Source organism: Aedes albopictus, chromosome 1, assembly GCF_035046485.1.
Source record: "Aedes albopictus strain Foshan chromosome 1, AalbF5, whole genome shotgun sequence".
Lineage (NCBI taxonomy): Eukaryota > Metazoa > Arthropoda > Insecta > Diptera > Culicidae > Aedes > Aedes albopictus.
The window spans coordinates 174347036-174362669 of record NC_085136.1 but is presented as its reverse complement, the minus strand read 5'-3'; the positions used below and the strand labels follow the sequence as shown (position 1 = coordinate 174362669).

The 15634-nt window shown below is 47.9% G+C and overlaps 2 protein-coding genes and 1 long non-coding RNA gene across 3 annotated transcripts; 2 read left to right on the top strand and 1 right to left on the bottom strand.

The window, feature by feature from the left end:
* Positions 1–699: 699 nt before the first annotated feature.
* Positions 700–4021, bottom strand: LOC115255720 (uncharacterized). Its single transcript, XR_009996282.1, has 3 exons — positions 2122–4021; positions 1967–2052; positions 700–1906 (listed from the first exon to the last, which is right to left on the bottom strand). It is a non-coding gene; the product is annotated as an uncharacterized LOC115255720 (long non-coding RNA).
* Positions 4022–7974: 3953 nt separating this feature from the next.
* On the top strand, positions 7975–10593 carry LOC134289865 (uncharacterized). Its single transcript, XM_062856530.1, has one exon. It carries the CDS (start codon positions 7975–7977, stop codon positions 10591–10593), a length of 2619 nt encoding a protein of 872 aa, XP_062712514.1.
* Positions 10594–13993: 3400 nt separating this feature from the next.
* On the top strand, positions 13994–15634 carry LOC134289864 (uncharacterized). Its single transcript, XM_062856526.1, has one exon. It carries the CDS (start codon positions 13994–13996, stop codon positions 15632–15634), a length of 1641 nt encoding a protein of 546 aa, XP_062712510.1.

Here is a 15634-nt window from a genome sequence, read left to right as displayed (position 1 = left end):
TGGCTGTTTTTAACAGAGAAACAAAGGCTGTGAATTGCATGCGAGTGTTTCCTTTCTGGCAAGTAGCATTCCCTGTGTTCGTCAATATCGGTCTTGTTGGTTTCGCTGGATTTGTTGGCTCATTTCGCTTTCACCTGGTTGTTTCCCCTCGCCGTTGTCACCGGTTGGGTTGTGAGTCGTTGAATTTGTCATTCCGCGGATTCGAGTCAATGGAGCGTAGAGTAGATCGGGAGTGAAAGTGCAAAAGTGTATTGGTGGCAGTGATTGATATTTGAGCAGGATCGAGTAAGACCGATGCTGATCACAGTGCAATGAAGTGTTTGCAGTGCCATTTGTTGCAGTGCACAGTGGCTCAGAACGGCACAACTGGTGATGTTTTCCAAGATGACGAGTGATTTGCGAAACCTTGTTAAACGTGAGCGGCAGTTGTTCAATTCCTTGGAAGGCACTGAGCGTTTTTTGGAGAATTACGACGCGACAAAGGATCAGAAGCAAATCAGCATGCGCATACAAGTTCTGGATTCTGTGTACAGCGAATTCTTCGAGGTCCGGCGGAAAACAGAACTGCTTCTTGACACTATCGCAGTGGAAGGAGAGGAAGAGATAAAACCGGAAACCGAAGAGGATCAGCAGCGGAAGAATTTAGCCATTCTCAGTGATTTCGAGGATCGCTACCTCATTGTCAAGGCTGGACTTTGTAAGCCCTTCGGCTGCTCCGACGGGATATAATCTTGTTGTGGGTGGGATTAAGTAGAGCACGGGGTCGTCTACTCAAAATAGCACCGTTCTGAACACTAGAACACCCTAGTCCACTTACCTGAGCGGGAACTTGATTCAAAATCAACTCACGGTTCGGGTGGAAAGGGAAACAACCAGTCACCGATACCAAAGCAGAATGCGGACCGCTAAGAATGAGGCATAATAACCCCTTTCTGGGTTCGAAACAGCGAAATAAGAAAGCAGTGTATATGATGTAATCAGGGAAATGCGTCCAAAAAGAATACTCTGACCACCATTGCATTTAACTACATATTACATACATTTATTCGCCCTTTTGGGCTTTTACGAGAGAGACGGCACATGAGAGGGTACTTGCGCTTTTTGTGGTCTGGTGGTGATGCTACGATGACGGCTTGATGGTGGCACGACGGCGGCACGGCAGCGAAACTGGTGATGCGGAGGTACGGAGGCAAGATGGCTGCTTTGCAGCTGGCCGAGAAGCACGGCGGAGGCACGGCTGCTCGGTGGCTATCGAGCTGACATGGTGGGAGGCTTGGGTGCTGTACCGGTTCCCTACCGGTTCGGAGTTGGTGTGGATTGATGGCTTGGGGCGAAACTTGTCGTCAGCTGACCTTGGCTGCCTTGACCGATGGCGGAGTCACCGGGTCCTGGCCGGATGGATGGCGGTAATCACCGGTGCTTGACCAGTGGAATCGGCGGGAATCACCGGCGTTTGGCCAGTGGATGGCGAATTACCCGTCTTGGACCGGTGTCCTGGTGGCTGGATGGCAACTTGGCACGTGGTAGCTGCAGTTTGTCCCAAAATGGCGGTTTTTCTATAGCTTGCGACCCGTTCTTCTGTCCGTGAATAGACCTGATCCCAAGATGGCGGACGGGATGGCTATCGAGCCGGGAGATTCTGGCTTGAATCTGGGTTTTGGCGTCGTCCAGTCTGTGGATGGAATAAAGGCTTCGGGGATGTGCCCGAAGAGCCGTAAAAGAAAAGGCCCGAGATCGGACCTGATCCTGGTGATTAGTACCCTCGTCTTTACAATCGTCTCTCCCTCCTCTCACTCTCTCTCTCTGATTTTACACAAAAGAAATTACCTTTTCTTATAATGGTTTACTTCTAATTGGCACAGATGGTGGTTTTTTTGGTTAACACACGTGGCTTGATCTGGTTTAACTAGATTAACGAATTTTACATTTAGCATATTCACTAACACATTAGCTCTAAGTTACTAACCGTACTGTAGTTTTTATTTAAGCACTAACACTTAGTTTTAAGATAGCTTTGTAGGTTTTAACTAGGCTTTTTAACTGCGAAATAGACTTTAAGAAACACAAAACACTGATTAGAAATATACACTCTACCCTAAAATGTGGGCTTTTTAAAATTACTTTTTAAGATTGACCGACGCGCACTTCAATCTTCTTTGGCGGTCACGGACAGAAAGAAAGATCTTTCTCCAATGGCGCATGATTAAACGGTCTACAGAGAAACCGAACTATTCCGAGTGTCAGCACCCAGTATAGTCGTGATGGTTGGTATCCCTTAAGGAACTCTGAGTTGCATTACCTTAAGCTTCAAACCACTGTTATAATAAGTGACAGGTGTGAGCATCCACTACGAGTGCTATATGAGTAGCCAGCCTGCGCATTTCACCGACAGCTGTGAGTTCTCCACCAGTAAGGCTGTCAGTTGGTTCAGGGTTGGATTTGGGATTTAGGTGCTTACTGGTGCGCTAGGTTTAAATGAAGGGATTGCTTGTGGAGGAGCCAACAAGCTTATAAATTGGAACCTACGGTTACAAATGCCCCGTCATCCCAGTTTGAAATGAATGTAAACATTCATTTTGATTGAGCATGAGGCCTAAATAGCGTATCATTTCAAATCAACATCAAATTTATTTTCATTTGAAAATCAATTGTGTTGTACATGGATTTGGCAACACTGTGTCGCCAGAGCAACTCTTTCACTCAATGGAAAGATATCTCCGGAGTCACTCACCAACACTAAAACATACGAGCTGTCTGACGATCTACAAATTAAAAAAAATAAACAAACAGTGAATCGACGAGCAAAATTGAATTTGGAACGAAAATGGACAAACTAAATTTAAAATCTATTGCAGGTGAGTTTATGTACGTTATCTGAATCGAAATGAGTCTTTTCCTTGAATGCTTCCGAAAGAACAATGCGCGCGTGTTCAACAGGAGCTGTTTTCATTCACAGTTACGGTACCGATTTGTTTACATTTCTACAGTCTGTTGTGTGGGGGAGTCATTCAATGAAAGGAATCATTCATCCTTGGTTTTGGATGGTTGGGAACGATTTGCAGTACACAGCTGATCGCGAGTTTTTGGTTGCATGACTAATACGTTTTTGATTTCGTTACAGGAGTAACTCCAGTGTTTAGTTCGGCCGCAACTAAACAAGGAAAGTTTTGATTGATGTATCTTTTAAACGTTAAGTGAATGAATTTTGTTTTGGTTGTTTTTCTTTTCAGTTTTCCCCCGGCTTTAGGTCTGCCGCAGAGAATACACCGATTGGTTTCCCGTTTTCATCGGCTAATTCGTAGGAACTGGATCCTACCCGCGCTAAGACGGTACACGGAAGATAGCAAGGTCCCAGTTTGGCATTATAGCGATTGGGAGCTGAGGATTGGCGAAAGTTCCGCTTAAACACTTTTTGACCAACATGGTACACCGGGGCGAATTCCTTGTGACGCAAGTTGTAGTGTTGTGAATTTTTGTCAAATTGTTTCCTAAGATTCTTGAGAACTAGTTCATGAATAGATTGATTGATTTGAAGTTTTCTTTGAATTCTCTCTGCATCCGAAAGTTCTTCTATGTCCCGATCTAGTCTATGTTCATCGCCGCGACTTACAATTTCATGGCCATAGATTATGCGGTAGGGGGAAAATCCAGTGGCAACGTGGGGTGTATTGTTTAAAGCGAATTCGATTTCGGGTACACGTGTGTCCCAGAGTGTCTGATTGGTCCTAGCATAGGTTCTAATACAGGCATTTATGGTGCGGTTCAGTCGTTCTACCGGGTTAGATTGGCTGTGATGGCGTGGATTCGTCCAGTGTTGGACTTGAAACTTCTGAAGCAGATCTTTAAAGTTCGAGGACAAAAACGCGGACGCGTTATCGGAGATTAAGTATTCCGGTGCAGAATATCTCCGGAACCAAGCTGTTTCTAGGATTTCGCACACTTGTGAAGCACAAATCTTTCGAACCGGAAACAGCAAGGAGAATTTCGAAAACACATCCATTACGACGAACAGGTGTGCCTTCCCAGCCTTGCTTTCGTGAAATCGCCTTGATCTCAATCACATGGTCATGATCGGGACTAAGGAATTCGCGTTTTAGTTCTTTTACTAGCTCGTTCCAGTCAGAGAAATCGCCGTTCTCAAAACCGGACATGAACCACGACTTGGCGTGATCTTTAAAAAGATGAATCGCGGACCGAAACAATTCTCGTTTTGAAACATTTTCTGATTTCGCGTAAAACTCGACTTCCTTGACAAATTTCATTAAGTTCTGGCCATTGTCCTTTCCGTCATAGCGGATGCCCCAATCGGAAACAGGACGGCCTTTATATTTCACGTGACGACGATAATTTTTGTTTCTACCGACCGGAGAGTCTGACGATGAACTAGATTTTCGTGATTCTTCCGCGCTAGAAACCGAGTCCGAGGTCTCCGCTTGAATTGCAGGTTTTGACTTTCTGCCTAACGGAATTCGACGAATCATTCTTTCGGAACTACACGAGTCTGGAATGTCTTCTGGATGCCGCCCTCCAGTAGAATACGGGGGATACGCGAAAGGGTACCACGCGGCGAGAGCTCCTAAATCTTTGGTGGATTTGCTTTTGATCGATTTTAACTCGCGACGACTCGACGATCCTGTAAAACCGGCTGCCTCTGACACTTCTCCTTCTGACTTCTCTGTTTGGTTGTCCTCAACCCCTCTGGAGTACTTTTTGGAACTTTTTGTACCTTTCTTGGACTGGTTATCCTTAGGAATAGCTCCTAGTCTCAAATTGGAAACGGAACGTGAAATTTCTGCTAACATCTCTTCTCTAACCTCATGCATTGGAGAGAAGATTGAGAAGTGGGTATTCATTAGCCCTCGGATTCCACAGAGTAACTTGTCAAAATCGTTCAAGTCCTCATCAGTCTCCGCATATTCTTGAGCTCGACGAACTCTTGCGAAGTAATGAACTAGTCTTGTTTTTAAGCTATCTTTGAACCCCTCGAAACGTTTTTCGTTTTCTAGGTAAGATCTAATTTGTTCCACGTTAGAATCAATCACCTTGATTTCTTCGTCGACGGAAACCTTGCAACGTAAAAAATCTACATCAATCGCACTCAATTCCTTCTCTTCTTTTAACCGATCCCTCAGTCTTCTCTGAATGGCAGAGCGAGACTCAATAGGGTCAAACTGAACTGCTCTTATTCTCAACTCGTGTTCAATCTCGTGTTTTTCGAGATGATGAACCATCAGCCGTTTATACTGTAACTCAAATTCCAGATCCATGTTTCAAAACCAGCGATTCGTTTGGAAAACGATACTTATTAATCAGGAACTGATTTTTCCCTCCTCTCGGGGGTTGAAAAGTGAAAATTTGCACAAATGCTATTTAATTTTCGTTGGGCGCCAATTTGTAAGCCCTTCGGCTGCTCCGACGGGATATAATCTTGTTGTGGGTGGGATTAAGTAGAGCACGGGGTCGTCTACTCAAAATAGCACCGTTCTGAACACTAGAACACCCTAGTCCACTTACCTGAGCGGGAACTTGATTCAAAATCAACTCACGGTTCGGGTGGAAAGGGAAACAACCAGTCACCGATACCAAAGCAGAATGCGGACCGCTAAGAATGAGGCATAATAACCCCTTTCTGGGTTCGAAACAGCGAAATAAGAAAGCAGTGTATATGATGTAATCAGGGAAATGCGTCCAAAAAGAATACTCTGACCACCATTGCATTTAACTACATATTACATACATTTATTCGCCCTTTTGGGCTTTTACGAGAGAGACGGCACATGAGAGGGTACTTGCGCTTTTTGTGGTCTGGTGGTGATGCTACGATGACGGCTTGATGGTGGCACGACGGCGGCACGGCAGCGAAACTGGTGATGCGGAGGTACGGAGGCAAGATGGCTGCTTTGCAGCTGGCCGAGAAGCACGGCGGAGGCACGGCTGCTCGGTGGCTATCGAGCTGACATGGTGGGAGGCTTGGGTGCTGTACCGGTTCCCTACCGGTTCGGAGTTGGTGTGGATTGATGGCTTGGGGCGAAACTTGTCGTCAGCTGACCTTGGCTGCCTTGACCGATGGCGGAGTCACCGGGTCCTGGCCGGATGGATGGCGGTAATCACCGGTGCTTGACCAGTGGAATCGGCGGGAATCACCGGCGTTTGGCCAGTGGATGGCGAATTACCCGTCTTGGACCGGTGTCCTGGTGGCTGGATGGCAACTTGGCACGTGGTAGCTGCAGTTTGTCCCAAAATGGCGGTTTTTCTATAGCTTGCGACCCGTTCTTCTGTCCGTGAATAGACCTGATCCCAAGATGGCGGACGGGATGGCTATCGAGCCGGGAGATTCTGGCTTGAATCTGGGTTTTGGCGTCGTCCAGTCTGTGGATGGAATAAAGGCTTCGGGGATGTGCCCGAAGAGCCGTAAAAGAAAAGGCCCGAGATCGGACCTGATCCTGGTGATTAGTACCCTCGTCTTTACAATCGTCTCTCCCTCCTCTCACTCTCTCTCTCTGATTTTACACAAAAGAAATTACCTTTTCTTATAATGGTTTACTTCTAATTGGCACAGATGGTGGTTTTTTTTGGTTAACACACGTGGCTTGATCTGGTTTAACTAGATTAACGAATTTTACATTTAGCATATTCACTAACACATTAGCTCTAAGTTACTAACCGTACTGTAGTTTTTATTTAAGCACTAACACTTAGTTTTAAGATAGCTTTGTAGGTTTTAACTAGGCTTTTTAACTGCGAAATAGACTTTAAGAAACACAAAACACTGATTAGAAATATACACTCTACCCTAAAATGTGGGCTTTTTAAAATTACTTTTTAAGATTGACCGACGCGCACTTCAATCTTCTTTGGCGGTCACGGACAGAAAGAAAGATCTTTCTCCAATGGCGCATGATTAAACGGTCTACAGAGAAACCGAACTATTCCGAGTGTCAGCACCCAGTATAGTCGTGATGGTTGGTATCCCTTAAGGAACTCTGAGTTGCATTACCTTAAGCTTCAAACCACTGTTATAATAAGTGACAGGTGTGAGCATCCACTACGAGTGCTATATGAGTAGCCAGCCTGCGCATTTCACCGACAGCTGTGAGTTCTCCACCAGTAAGGCTGTCAGTTGGTTCAGGGTTGGATTTGGGATTTAGGTGCTTACTGGTGCGCTAGGTTTAAATGAAGGGATTGCTTGTGGAGGAGCCAACAAGCTTATAAATTGGAACCTACGGTTACAACTTTTGGAGCTATCGAGTAAGGTTGCAACTACAGCGGATGAAGCATCCCACGCAAACAATGCAGCGTTTCCGAAGGTTAAACTGCCAGAAATCAAGCTTCCGGTCTTCAGCGGGAAGGTTCGCGACTGGTTCACCTTCCGAGATAGCTTCCGTAGCCTGATCGACGGTAACATTCAGCTAACTGAGATGGACAAATTCAGCTATCTGCGGTCTTCACTATCTGGCGAAGCGCTCCAGGAATCAGTTCTGTAGAAATTTCTGCAGCGAACTACAGCGTAGCCTGGCAAGCACTAGAAGCCCGCTACGAAAACAAAAAGCTCATTGTGAAGACTAACATTGACGATCTGTTTGCTGTAGACGGACTCAGGAAGGAGAGTTACGACGGGCTCAACCGTCTGATCAGCGAATTCGGAAAGAATCTCCAAATGCTAGACAAGATTGGAGAAAGAACAGCGGAATGGAGTACTCTACTGGTCCACATGGTATGTAGCCGCCTGGATCCTGCTACCTTAAGGCATTGGGAGACCCACCACAACTCGAAGAATGTTCCTACCACAATCTCATCACTTTTCTTCGAAACCACTGCGCGGTGCTCCAATCAGTCGTACCACCGAAGTCCAGTCAAACCGAACAGAAATCATTGAGGCCAACAGTCTGTCAAACCGTCTTCAAGTCCAGCGGTAGGTGCCCTTTCTGCAACGAAACGTGGCATTCTGCATTCCATTGCTCGAAGTTCCAGAGGATGAGGATTGCTGAACGGAATGAAGCTGTTACGAGAGCGAAGCTTTGTCGGAACTGTTTCAACCCTGGTCATTACGCTAGAACCTGCGAGCGAGGAGAGTGTCATCACTGCCATCAAAAGCACCACTCCATGTTGCATACTGGAGAAACGCGATCCTCCGTTCCAAACTCGCAGTCAAGACCGCCGACACAACCCCAACGACAGCAACAGCCACAATCCAGTTCAGCACGATCAAACCAACAGACACAGAACACTAACACAGCTACCTCTGCCAACTCGCAAAACACGCACACACGCCCAACCACAGAACAACCCACCACAAGCCAAAATCTAGTTTCATTGCCCGTTACTCCTACTCAAAGCATACCCCTGTCAACGGCGCTCGTCAAGATCCGTGATCGGTTTGGCAAGACGATGCTAGCCCGAGCTTTGTTGGATTCTTGCTCACAGCATTGTTTGATGCCCAAGAACTTTTCGAGCAAACTGAGTTTTCGTGAAATTCCGTCGCATTTGTCGGTCCAAGGAATTGGACCATCCCAGTCGGTTTCTACGAAAGCAGTTACAGCGTTGGTGGAACCAAGAACCACTACTGTGTCAGAGTTTTCCGAAGAGATGCAGTTCCACGTCCTGCCGAAGCTGACAATATCGCTGCCAACTGCAGCCGTCGATTCATCCAAGTGGAATCTACCTCCGTCGATGACTCTTGCTGATCCGTGTTTCCATGAACCTGGCCCGATTGATTTGATCATCGGAGCTGAGTATTATATGGACTTGCTCTGCGATGAACGACAGAAGGTGACGAGTGAAGGCCCAACTCTACAGAATACGGTGTTTGGATGGATAGTCTCTGGTCGAATTCCGGACAATTGGGCAAGCAGCGTAGTCTCTGTGACCCACGTCTGTTCTACAGCAGAAACATGCAGAACTGCCTGCACTCACTCAACAGAAGAGTCAGCTTGTGAGGAGATCTTCGACAAGACTACAACTCGAGACAGCGAAGGACGTTTTGTTGTGGCGCTCCCGAAGAAGGAACACCTCATCAGCCAGTTGAGAGAATCAAGAGCAGTGGCAATACGCCGCTTCATGGGGATGGAACGACGTTTCGCTACGAATCCAGCGCTGAAGGAGGAGTATACGAAGTTCATCCGTGAATATGAAGACCTGGGACATATGGAGCAGATTTCCGGTGACTCGATAGGAGAAAAGGAGTACTATCTGCCACACCATGTGGTGCTGAAACCCGAAAGTACCACTACCAAATTGCGAGTGGTTTTTGATGCATCCTGCCGTACGTCAAGTGGAGTTTCGCTCAACGAAGCCTTGATGGTAGGACCTGTTGTGCAGGACGACATCCAGGATATCTCGTTACGTTTCCGTTTGCATCGTTACGCACTGGTTGGTGATGTTGCGAAAATGTATCGGATGGTTCTGCATACTGAGGATGATCGCCGTTTTCTGAAGATCGTATGGAGAGATGAATCGACTGAACCGATCCGTACCTATCAGCTCAAGACGGTCACGTACGGTACAGCATCGGCACCATATCTCGCCACAAAATGCTTTCAGCGTTTATCAGAAGAAGGAGAATCAGCCTACCCTGTAGCTGCCAAGGTGGTTGGAAAGGATTTTTACGTTGATGACATGCTGTCCGGCGTAGACAGCATCGACGAAGGAAGGCTGTTGATCCAACAAATGATAGCGCTACTTCATTCTGCTGGATTTACACTTCGAAAGTGGAACTCCAACTCTGGTGAACTTTTGAAGGCCGTTCCAGAAGAATTGAGAGACGGCAGATCCATTTTGGAATTAGAATCTGCAACCGCTACCGTAGAAACTCTCGGTCTCCTGTGGGAGCCCGGCTCCGATCAGTTCAAGTTCAGTACTCCGTTGTGGAATTCATCATCAATCATCACCAAGCGATCCGTACTTTCCGACGTTTCCCGTCTATTCGATCCACTCGGCCTGGTAGGCCCGGTGGTAGTACAAGCAAAGATCTTCATCCAAGATTTGTGGCGGAATCAATGTGGATGGGACGAGGCACTCGACGAGAATCTGCAAGACCAGTGGCGAGAATACAAGCGAAATCTGGCTGGCCTTGATACCTTGATGATACCTCGATGGGTCGGCTTCAGCAAAGGTGTTGACGTCGAATTTCACGGATTCTGCGATGCCTCCAATAAGGCATATGGTGCTTGTATATATCTGCGATCTGTTTCAGCGTCTGGTGAAGTCTCGGTCCATCTACTGACAGCCAAATCACGAGTAGCTCCTCTGAACAATCCGAAGAAGGCTGAGAAACACGAAACTACCCCTCGATTGGAACTGTCATCTGCCCTTTTGCTCGCGCATTTGTACGAAAAGGTCAAAAATGCCTTGCATTTGGATGCACCTTCGTTTTTCTGGACGGATTTCATGATTGTGAAGTGCTGGCTGTCGTCGTCACCATCCAGATGGAAGCAGTTTGTAGCCAATAGAGTCTCCGAAATCCAGCACATCACGAGGGGAGGAGTGTGGAACCACGTTGCTGGACTAGAGAACCCAGCTGACATTATCTCTCGCGGGATGACTCCTGCACAACTGCAGTATGAAAGGTATGGTTTCACGGCCCCCACTGGCTGAAGCTGGAAAACGAGCACTGGCCGAATGATCAACGAGTGCAGGAGAACGAAATTCAAGCGGAGATTTTGGAGGAGAAGTCTGTAACGGCAGCGCTATCCGCAGTTGCCCCTAACAAACTGTTTGGCTGGAAATCTTCTTTGATGGAGCTAGTAAGGGCAATCGTCTACGTAGATCGCTTCCGCTCGAATGCACGACCGGAGAACCGAAACAAGCGAAGGGTTGGTGCAGTTACTTCGGCAGAAATAGACGATGCTCTGAAAAATCTAGTTCGGATTTCGCAGAAGGAGAGCTTTCCTCAGGAAATAGCCGATTTGACCAGAAAACGAGAAGTGCGGGAATCATCGAAGATCACTAGGCTGTACCCTGAGTTACTCGATTGCATAATGTGCGTTGGCGGCCGGCTTAGACACGCTGAAATTTCATCTAGTCGCAAACACCCGTATATCATCGACCACCGCCATCCGCTAGCCAAGCTCATCGTAGTGTACTACCATCAGAAGCACCTTCATGCCGGACAGCAGTTAGTCATTTCAGCATGAGAGAGCGGTTTTGGATCACCAGTGTCCGGAATTTAGTCCGTTCGGTACTACATGAATGTGTCCCGTGCTTCCGAGTGCGTCCTCAGGTCCAACAGCAACTAATGGCGGATCTACCTCCCGAACGAGTCACTCCCTGCCTCCCGTTCCAACGGGTCGGAGTTGATTACTGCGGACCGTTCATGATCAGATACCCACAACGTCGTGCGCAACCAATCAAATGCTTCGTCGCAATCTACATCTGCCTGGTGACGAAAGCAGTCCACCTGGAGCTAGCTGCGGATTTGTCAACGCAAGGGTTCCTGACAACGTTCAAGCGCTTCGTGGCACGTCGGGGAAAGCCGCAAATTGTCATGTGCGACAACGCGAAGAATTTCGTTGGTGCTAGAAGGGAAATTGCGGAGTTGCACAATCTGGTGAGATCCAAGGACTTCCAAACTTCTGTTGTTCGGAGCTCAGCTGAGGAAAGGATCGAGTTTAAATTCATCCCAGCACGATCGCCGAATTTCGGAGGACTGTGGGAGTCAGCGGTCAAATTCTTCAAGACCTTACTGAAGAGAAGCGTTGGTGTTCGAATGCTCTTGTACGACGAGATGCGGACGATGATCGTTCAAATAGAAGCCGTTTTGAATTCGAGACCGTTGACACCTCTCAGCAACGATCCAGACGATTTCGAGGCGCTAACACCAAGACACTTCCTGATTCAGCGACCTCTAACTGCGTTGCCGGAACCTGATCTGGATGGCGTTCCAGAGAATCGACTCTCGACTTGGCAGCGGATAGAACAGCTTATGCAGCGTATTTGGCAGAAATGGTCGACCCAGTATCTGTCCGACCTGCATAATCGAACGAAGTGGACAAAGCGGAAGGACAACATTGCGGTCGGAACAATGGTGGTCCTAAAGCAGGATAACTTGCCTCCACTCAAGTGGCCCTTGGCACGCGTAACAGAAATCCATCCAGGCGCAGACGGGAACATTCGTGTCGTGACAGTGCGAACAAAAGACGGTAGCTATCGGAGAGCAATTTCCAAAATTTGTATCTTGCCGATCCGAGAAAATCTTTCACCGGCAACACCGGCATCGGCTGAGGAGGATTAAGTCTCCTGCAGCGGCGGAGGCCAACCGGCCTCCGCATACCAGTTAAGTTAGATATTGCTTTAAATTGCAAAAAGTTAATCCGTCATCTTTTTCGCAGTCACGTTCCTCCCCCTGCCCATCGTCTTGACGATTCATGCTGAATCTCGAGTTGTCTCAGATCAATTGAGGTAATCTGTTTTGTCCGGTGGTGGTTTCATGTCGCATGAAAATGCATATGTGAGTCAGAATCCGTCCGGCTAACATGGAAGCCTCAGCGGCGCATAGCGCCTGCACTGCTCGGCAGTGCATTGTCAGAAGCTTTGCTTAATCCGATTCCGTTTTCAATGTCCGAGGTATTATCTGCCAAACTGCACCCTGGGGAAGAAGGTGTACAATTCAACCCCTGGTACTACGTAGAGGCCGTCAACGAACTTGGTCAGTTCGTCTCATCGGCCCCGACATCGTGGAGCTTACGCAGTCGAGCAAAAAGAGAATACCGTCGGAATATCAGCATCAAGTTTCATCGACGCCAGAAGGCGTTCTCGGAGGCCACGAGGGCCTCCGTTCCAGGGAAGTCGTTTGTTAGTACATAAATTCAATTTAATTAGCACCCGCTCATCTGATTACAGAGAAACCACCACCAATCGAACATCGGTTCGAATTTTCGTCAGTCGTGCCGCGGAGGCCACTGAATCGCCCGTTCAAGTCCGTTCCGTTCGTTCAGCCATTCTCACCACGGAGACTAGAGAAACTGCATCAGTTCAGCTCCAGAATCATTATCAAATCCGTGCCAGCCAGATCCGAGAGTCCGACGTCGTTCCGTCACAGAAGGCAACCGCATTCAGCACCACAATCGTCCACCAGTAACTAGTCCCACCAGCCAAGAACAGCACAATCTGTCCCAATCACGAGGAGCGAACCATGCGAACACTCTGGCAGACTACTCAAGGAATCCTCTTCTAGCAGCCAAAAAGGGTCTGCCAGGTAAGTTGTTCCGGTTTGTACTACACTCCTGCACGAAACTACATTCTCGTATCCCATCTTCTTGAGGAAATCCAACATCGAACTGCGATCTGCCAGCCCGGCAACTATCCTTTGAATGTCAACATCGCTCCTGCCATCATCGTCGTTCCCTCGAAGGAACTGCATTCGTCACGAACAATCCTGGCAGACCACCAATCATGGAAATCACCTTCAAGCAGCCTGGATACTAGCGTGGTTCAAAAAATCGTTTTTGCTCCACACCGCTTATTCGATTCGTAACCAGATTCTAAGCCATCTCCCAAAAATTGAGCTGATTTGGTTGAAAATTAAGAGTGCACAAGCCCTTCAAAGTTTGTATGGGAATTACTATGGGAAAAGGACGTTTTTCATTCAATTGACCGTAGCATTTCCCCAGGTGCCCCAGAGTGTTAGTTGACCCTTGGCAGTCCTAGGCTACTCTATCACCTACAACTTTGCCGAAGACCGCATTCAAATCGGACGATTGGAACTGTCATCTGCCCTTTTGCTCGCGCATTTGTACGAAAAGGTCAAAAATGCCTTGCATTTGGATGCACCTTCGTTTTTCTGGACGGATTTCATGATTGTGAAGTGCTGGCTGTCGTCGTCACCATCCAGATGGAAGCAGTTTGTAGCCAATAGAGTCTCCGAAATCCAGCACATCACGAGGGGAGGAGTGTGGAACCACGTTGCTGGACTAGAGAACCCAGCTGACATTATCTCTCGCGGGATGACTCCTGCACAACTGCAGTATGAAAGGTATGGTTTCACGGCCCCCACTGGATGAAGCTGGAAAACGAGCACTGGCCGAATGATCAACGAGTGCAGGAGAACGAAATTCAAGCGGAGATTTTGGAGGAGAAGTCTGTAACGGCAGCGCTATCCGCAGTTGCCCCTAACAAACTGTTTGGCTGGAAATCTTCTTTGATGGAGCTAGTAAGGGCAACCGTCTACGTAGATCGCTTCCGCTCGAATGCACGACCGGAGAACCGAAACAAGCGAAGGGTTGGTGCAGTTACTTCGGCAGAAATAGACGATGCTCTGAAAAATCTAGTTCGGATTTCGCAGAAGGAGAGCTTTCCTCAGGAAATAGCCGATTTGACCAGAAAACGAGAAGTGCGGGAATCATCGAAGATCACTAGGCTGTACCCTGAGTTACTCGATTGCATAATGTGCGTTGGCGGCCGGCTTAGACACGCTGAAATTTCATCTAGTTGCAAACACCCGTATATCATCGACCACCGCCATCCGCTAGCCAAGCTCATCGTAGTGTACTACCATCAGAAGCACCTTCATGCCGGACAGCAGTTAGTCATTTCAGCTATGAGAGAGCGGTTTTGGATCACCAGTGTCCGGAATTTAGTCCGTTCGGTACTACATGAATGTGTCCCGTGCTTCCGAGTGCGTCCTCAGGTCCAACAGCAACTAATGGCGGATCTACCTCCCGAACGAGTCACTCCCTGCCTCCCGTTCCAACGGGTCGGAGTTGATTACTGCGGACCGTTCATGATCAGATACCCACAACGTCGTGCGCAACCAATCAAATGCTTCGTCGCAATCTACATCTGCCTGGTGACGAAAGCAGTCCACCTGGAGCTAGCTGCGGATTTGTCAACGCAAGGGTTCCTGACAACGTTCAAGCGCTTCGTGGCACGTCGGGGAAAGCCGCAAATTGTCATGTGCGACAACGCGAAGAATTTCGTTGGTGCTAGAAGGGAAATTGCGGAGTTGCACAATCTGGTGAGATCCAAGGACTTCCAAACTTCTGTTGTTCGGAGCTCAGCTGAGGAAAGGATCGAGTTTAAATTCATCCCAGCACGATCGCCGAATTTCGGAGGACTGTGGGAGTCAGCGGTCAAATTCTTCAAGACCTTACTGAAGAGAAGCGTTGGTGTTCGAATGCTCTTGTACGACGAGATGCGGACGATGATCGTTCAAATAGAAGCCGTTTTGAATTCGAGACCGTTGACACCTCTCAGCAACGATCCAGACGATTTCGAGGCGCTAACACCAAGACACTTCCTGATTCAGCGGCCTCTAACTGCGTTGCCGGAACCTGATCTGGATGGCGTTCCAGAGAATCGACTCTCGACTTGGCAGCGGATAGAACAGCTTATGCAGCGTATTTGGCAGAAATGGTCGACCCAGTATCTGTCCGACCTGCATAATCGAACGAAGTGGACAAAGCGGAAGGACAACATTGCGGTCGGAACAATGGTGGTCCTAAAGCAGGATAACTTGCCTCCACTCAAGTGGCCCTTGGCACGCGTAACAGAAATCCATCCAGGCGCAGACGGGAACATTCGTGTCGTGACAGTGCGAACAAAAGACGGTAGCTATCGGAGAGCAATTTCCAAAATTTGTATCTTGCCGATCCGAGAAAATCTTTCACCGGCAACACCGGCATCGGCTGAGGAGGATTAA

Bases quoted from the DNA above. Each gene is read 5' to 3' on its own strand.
- LOC134289864 (XM_062856526.1), top strand. From the start codon at position 13,994: ATGAAGCTGGAAAACGAGCACTGGCCGAATGATCAACGAGTGCAGGAG.
- LOC134289865 (XM_062856530.1), top strand. From the start codon at position 7,975: ATGAGGATTGCTGAACGGAATGAAGCTGTTACGAGAGCGAAGCTTTGT.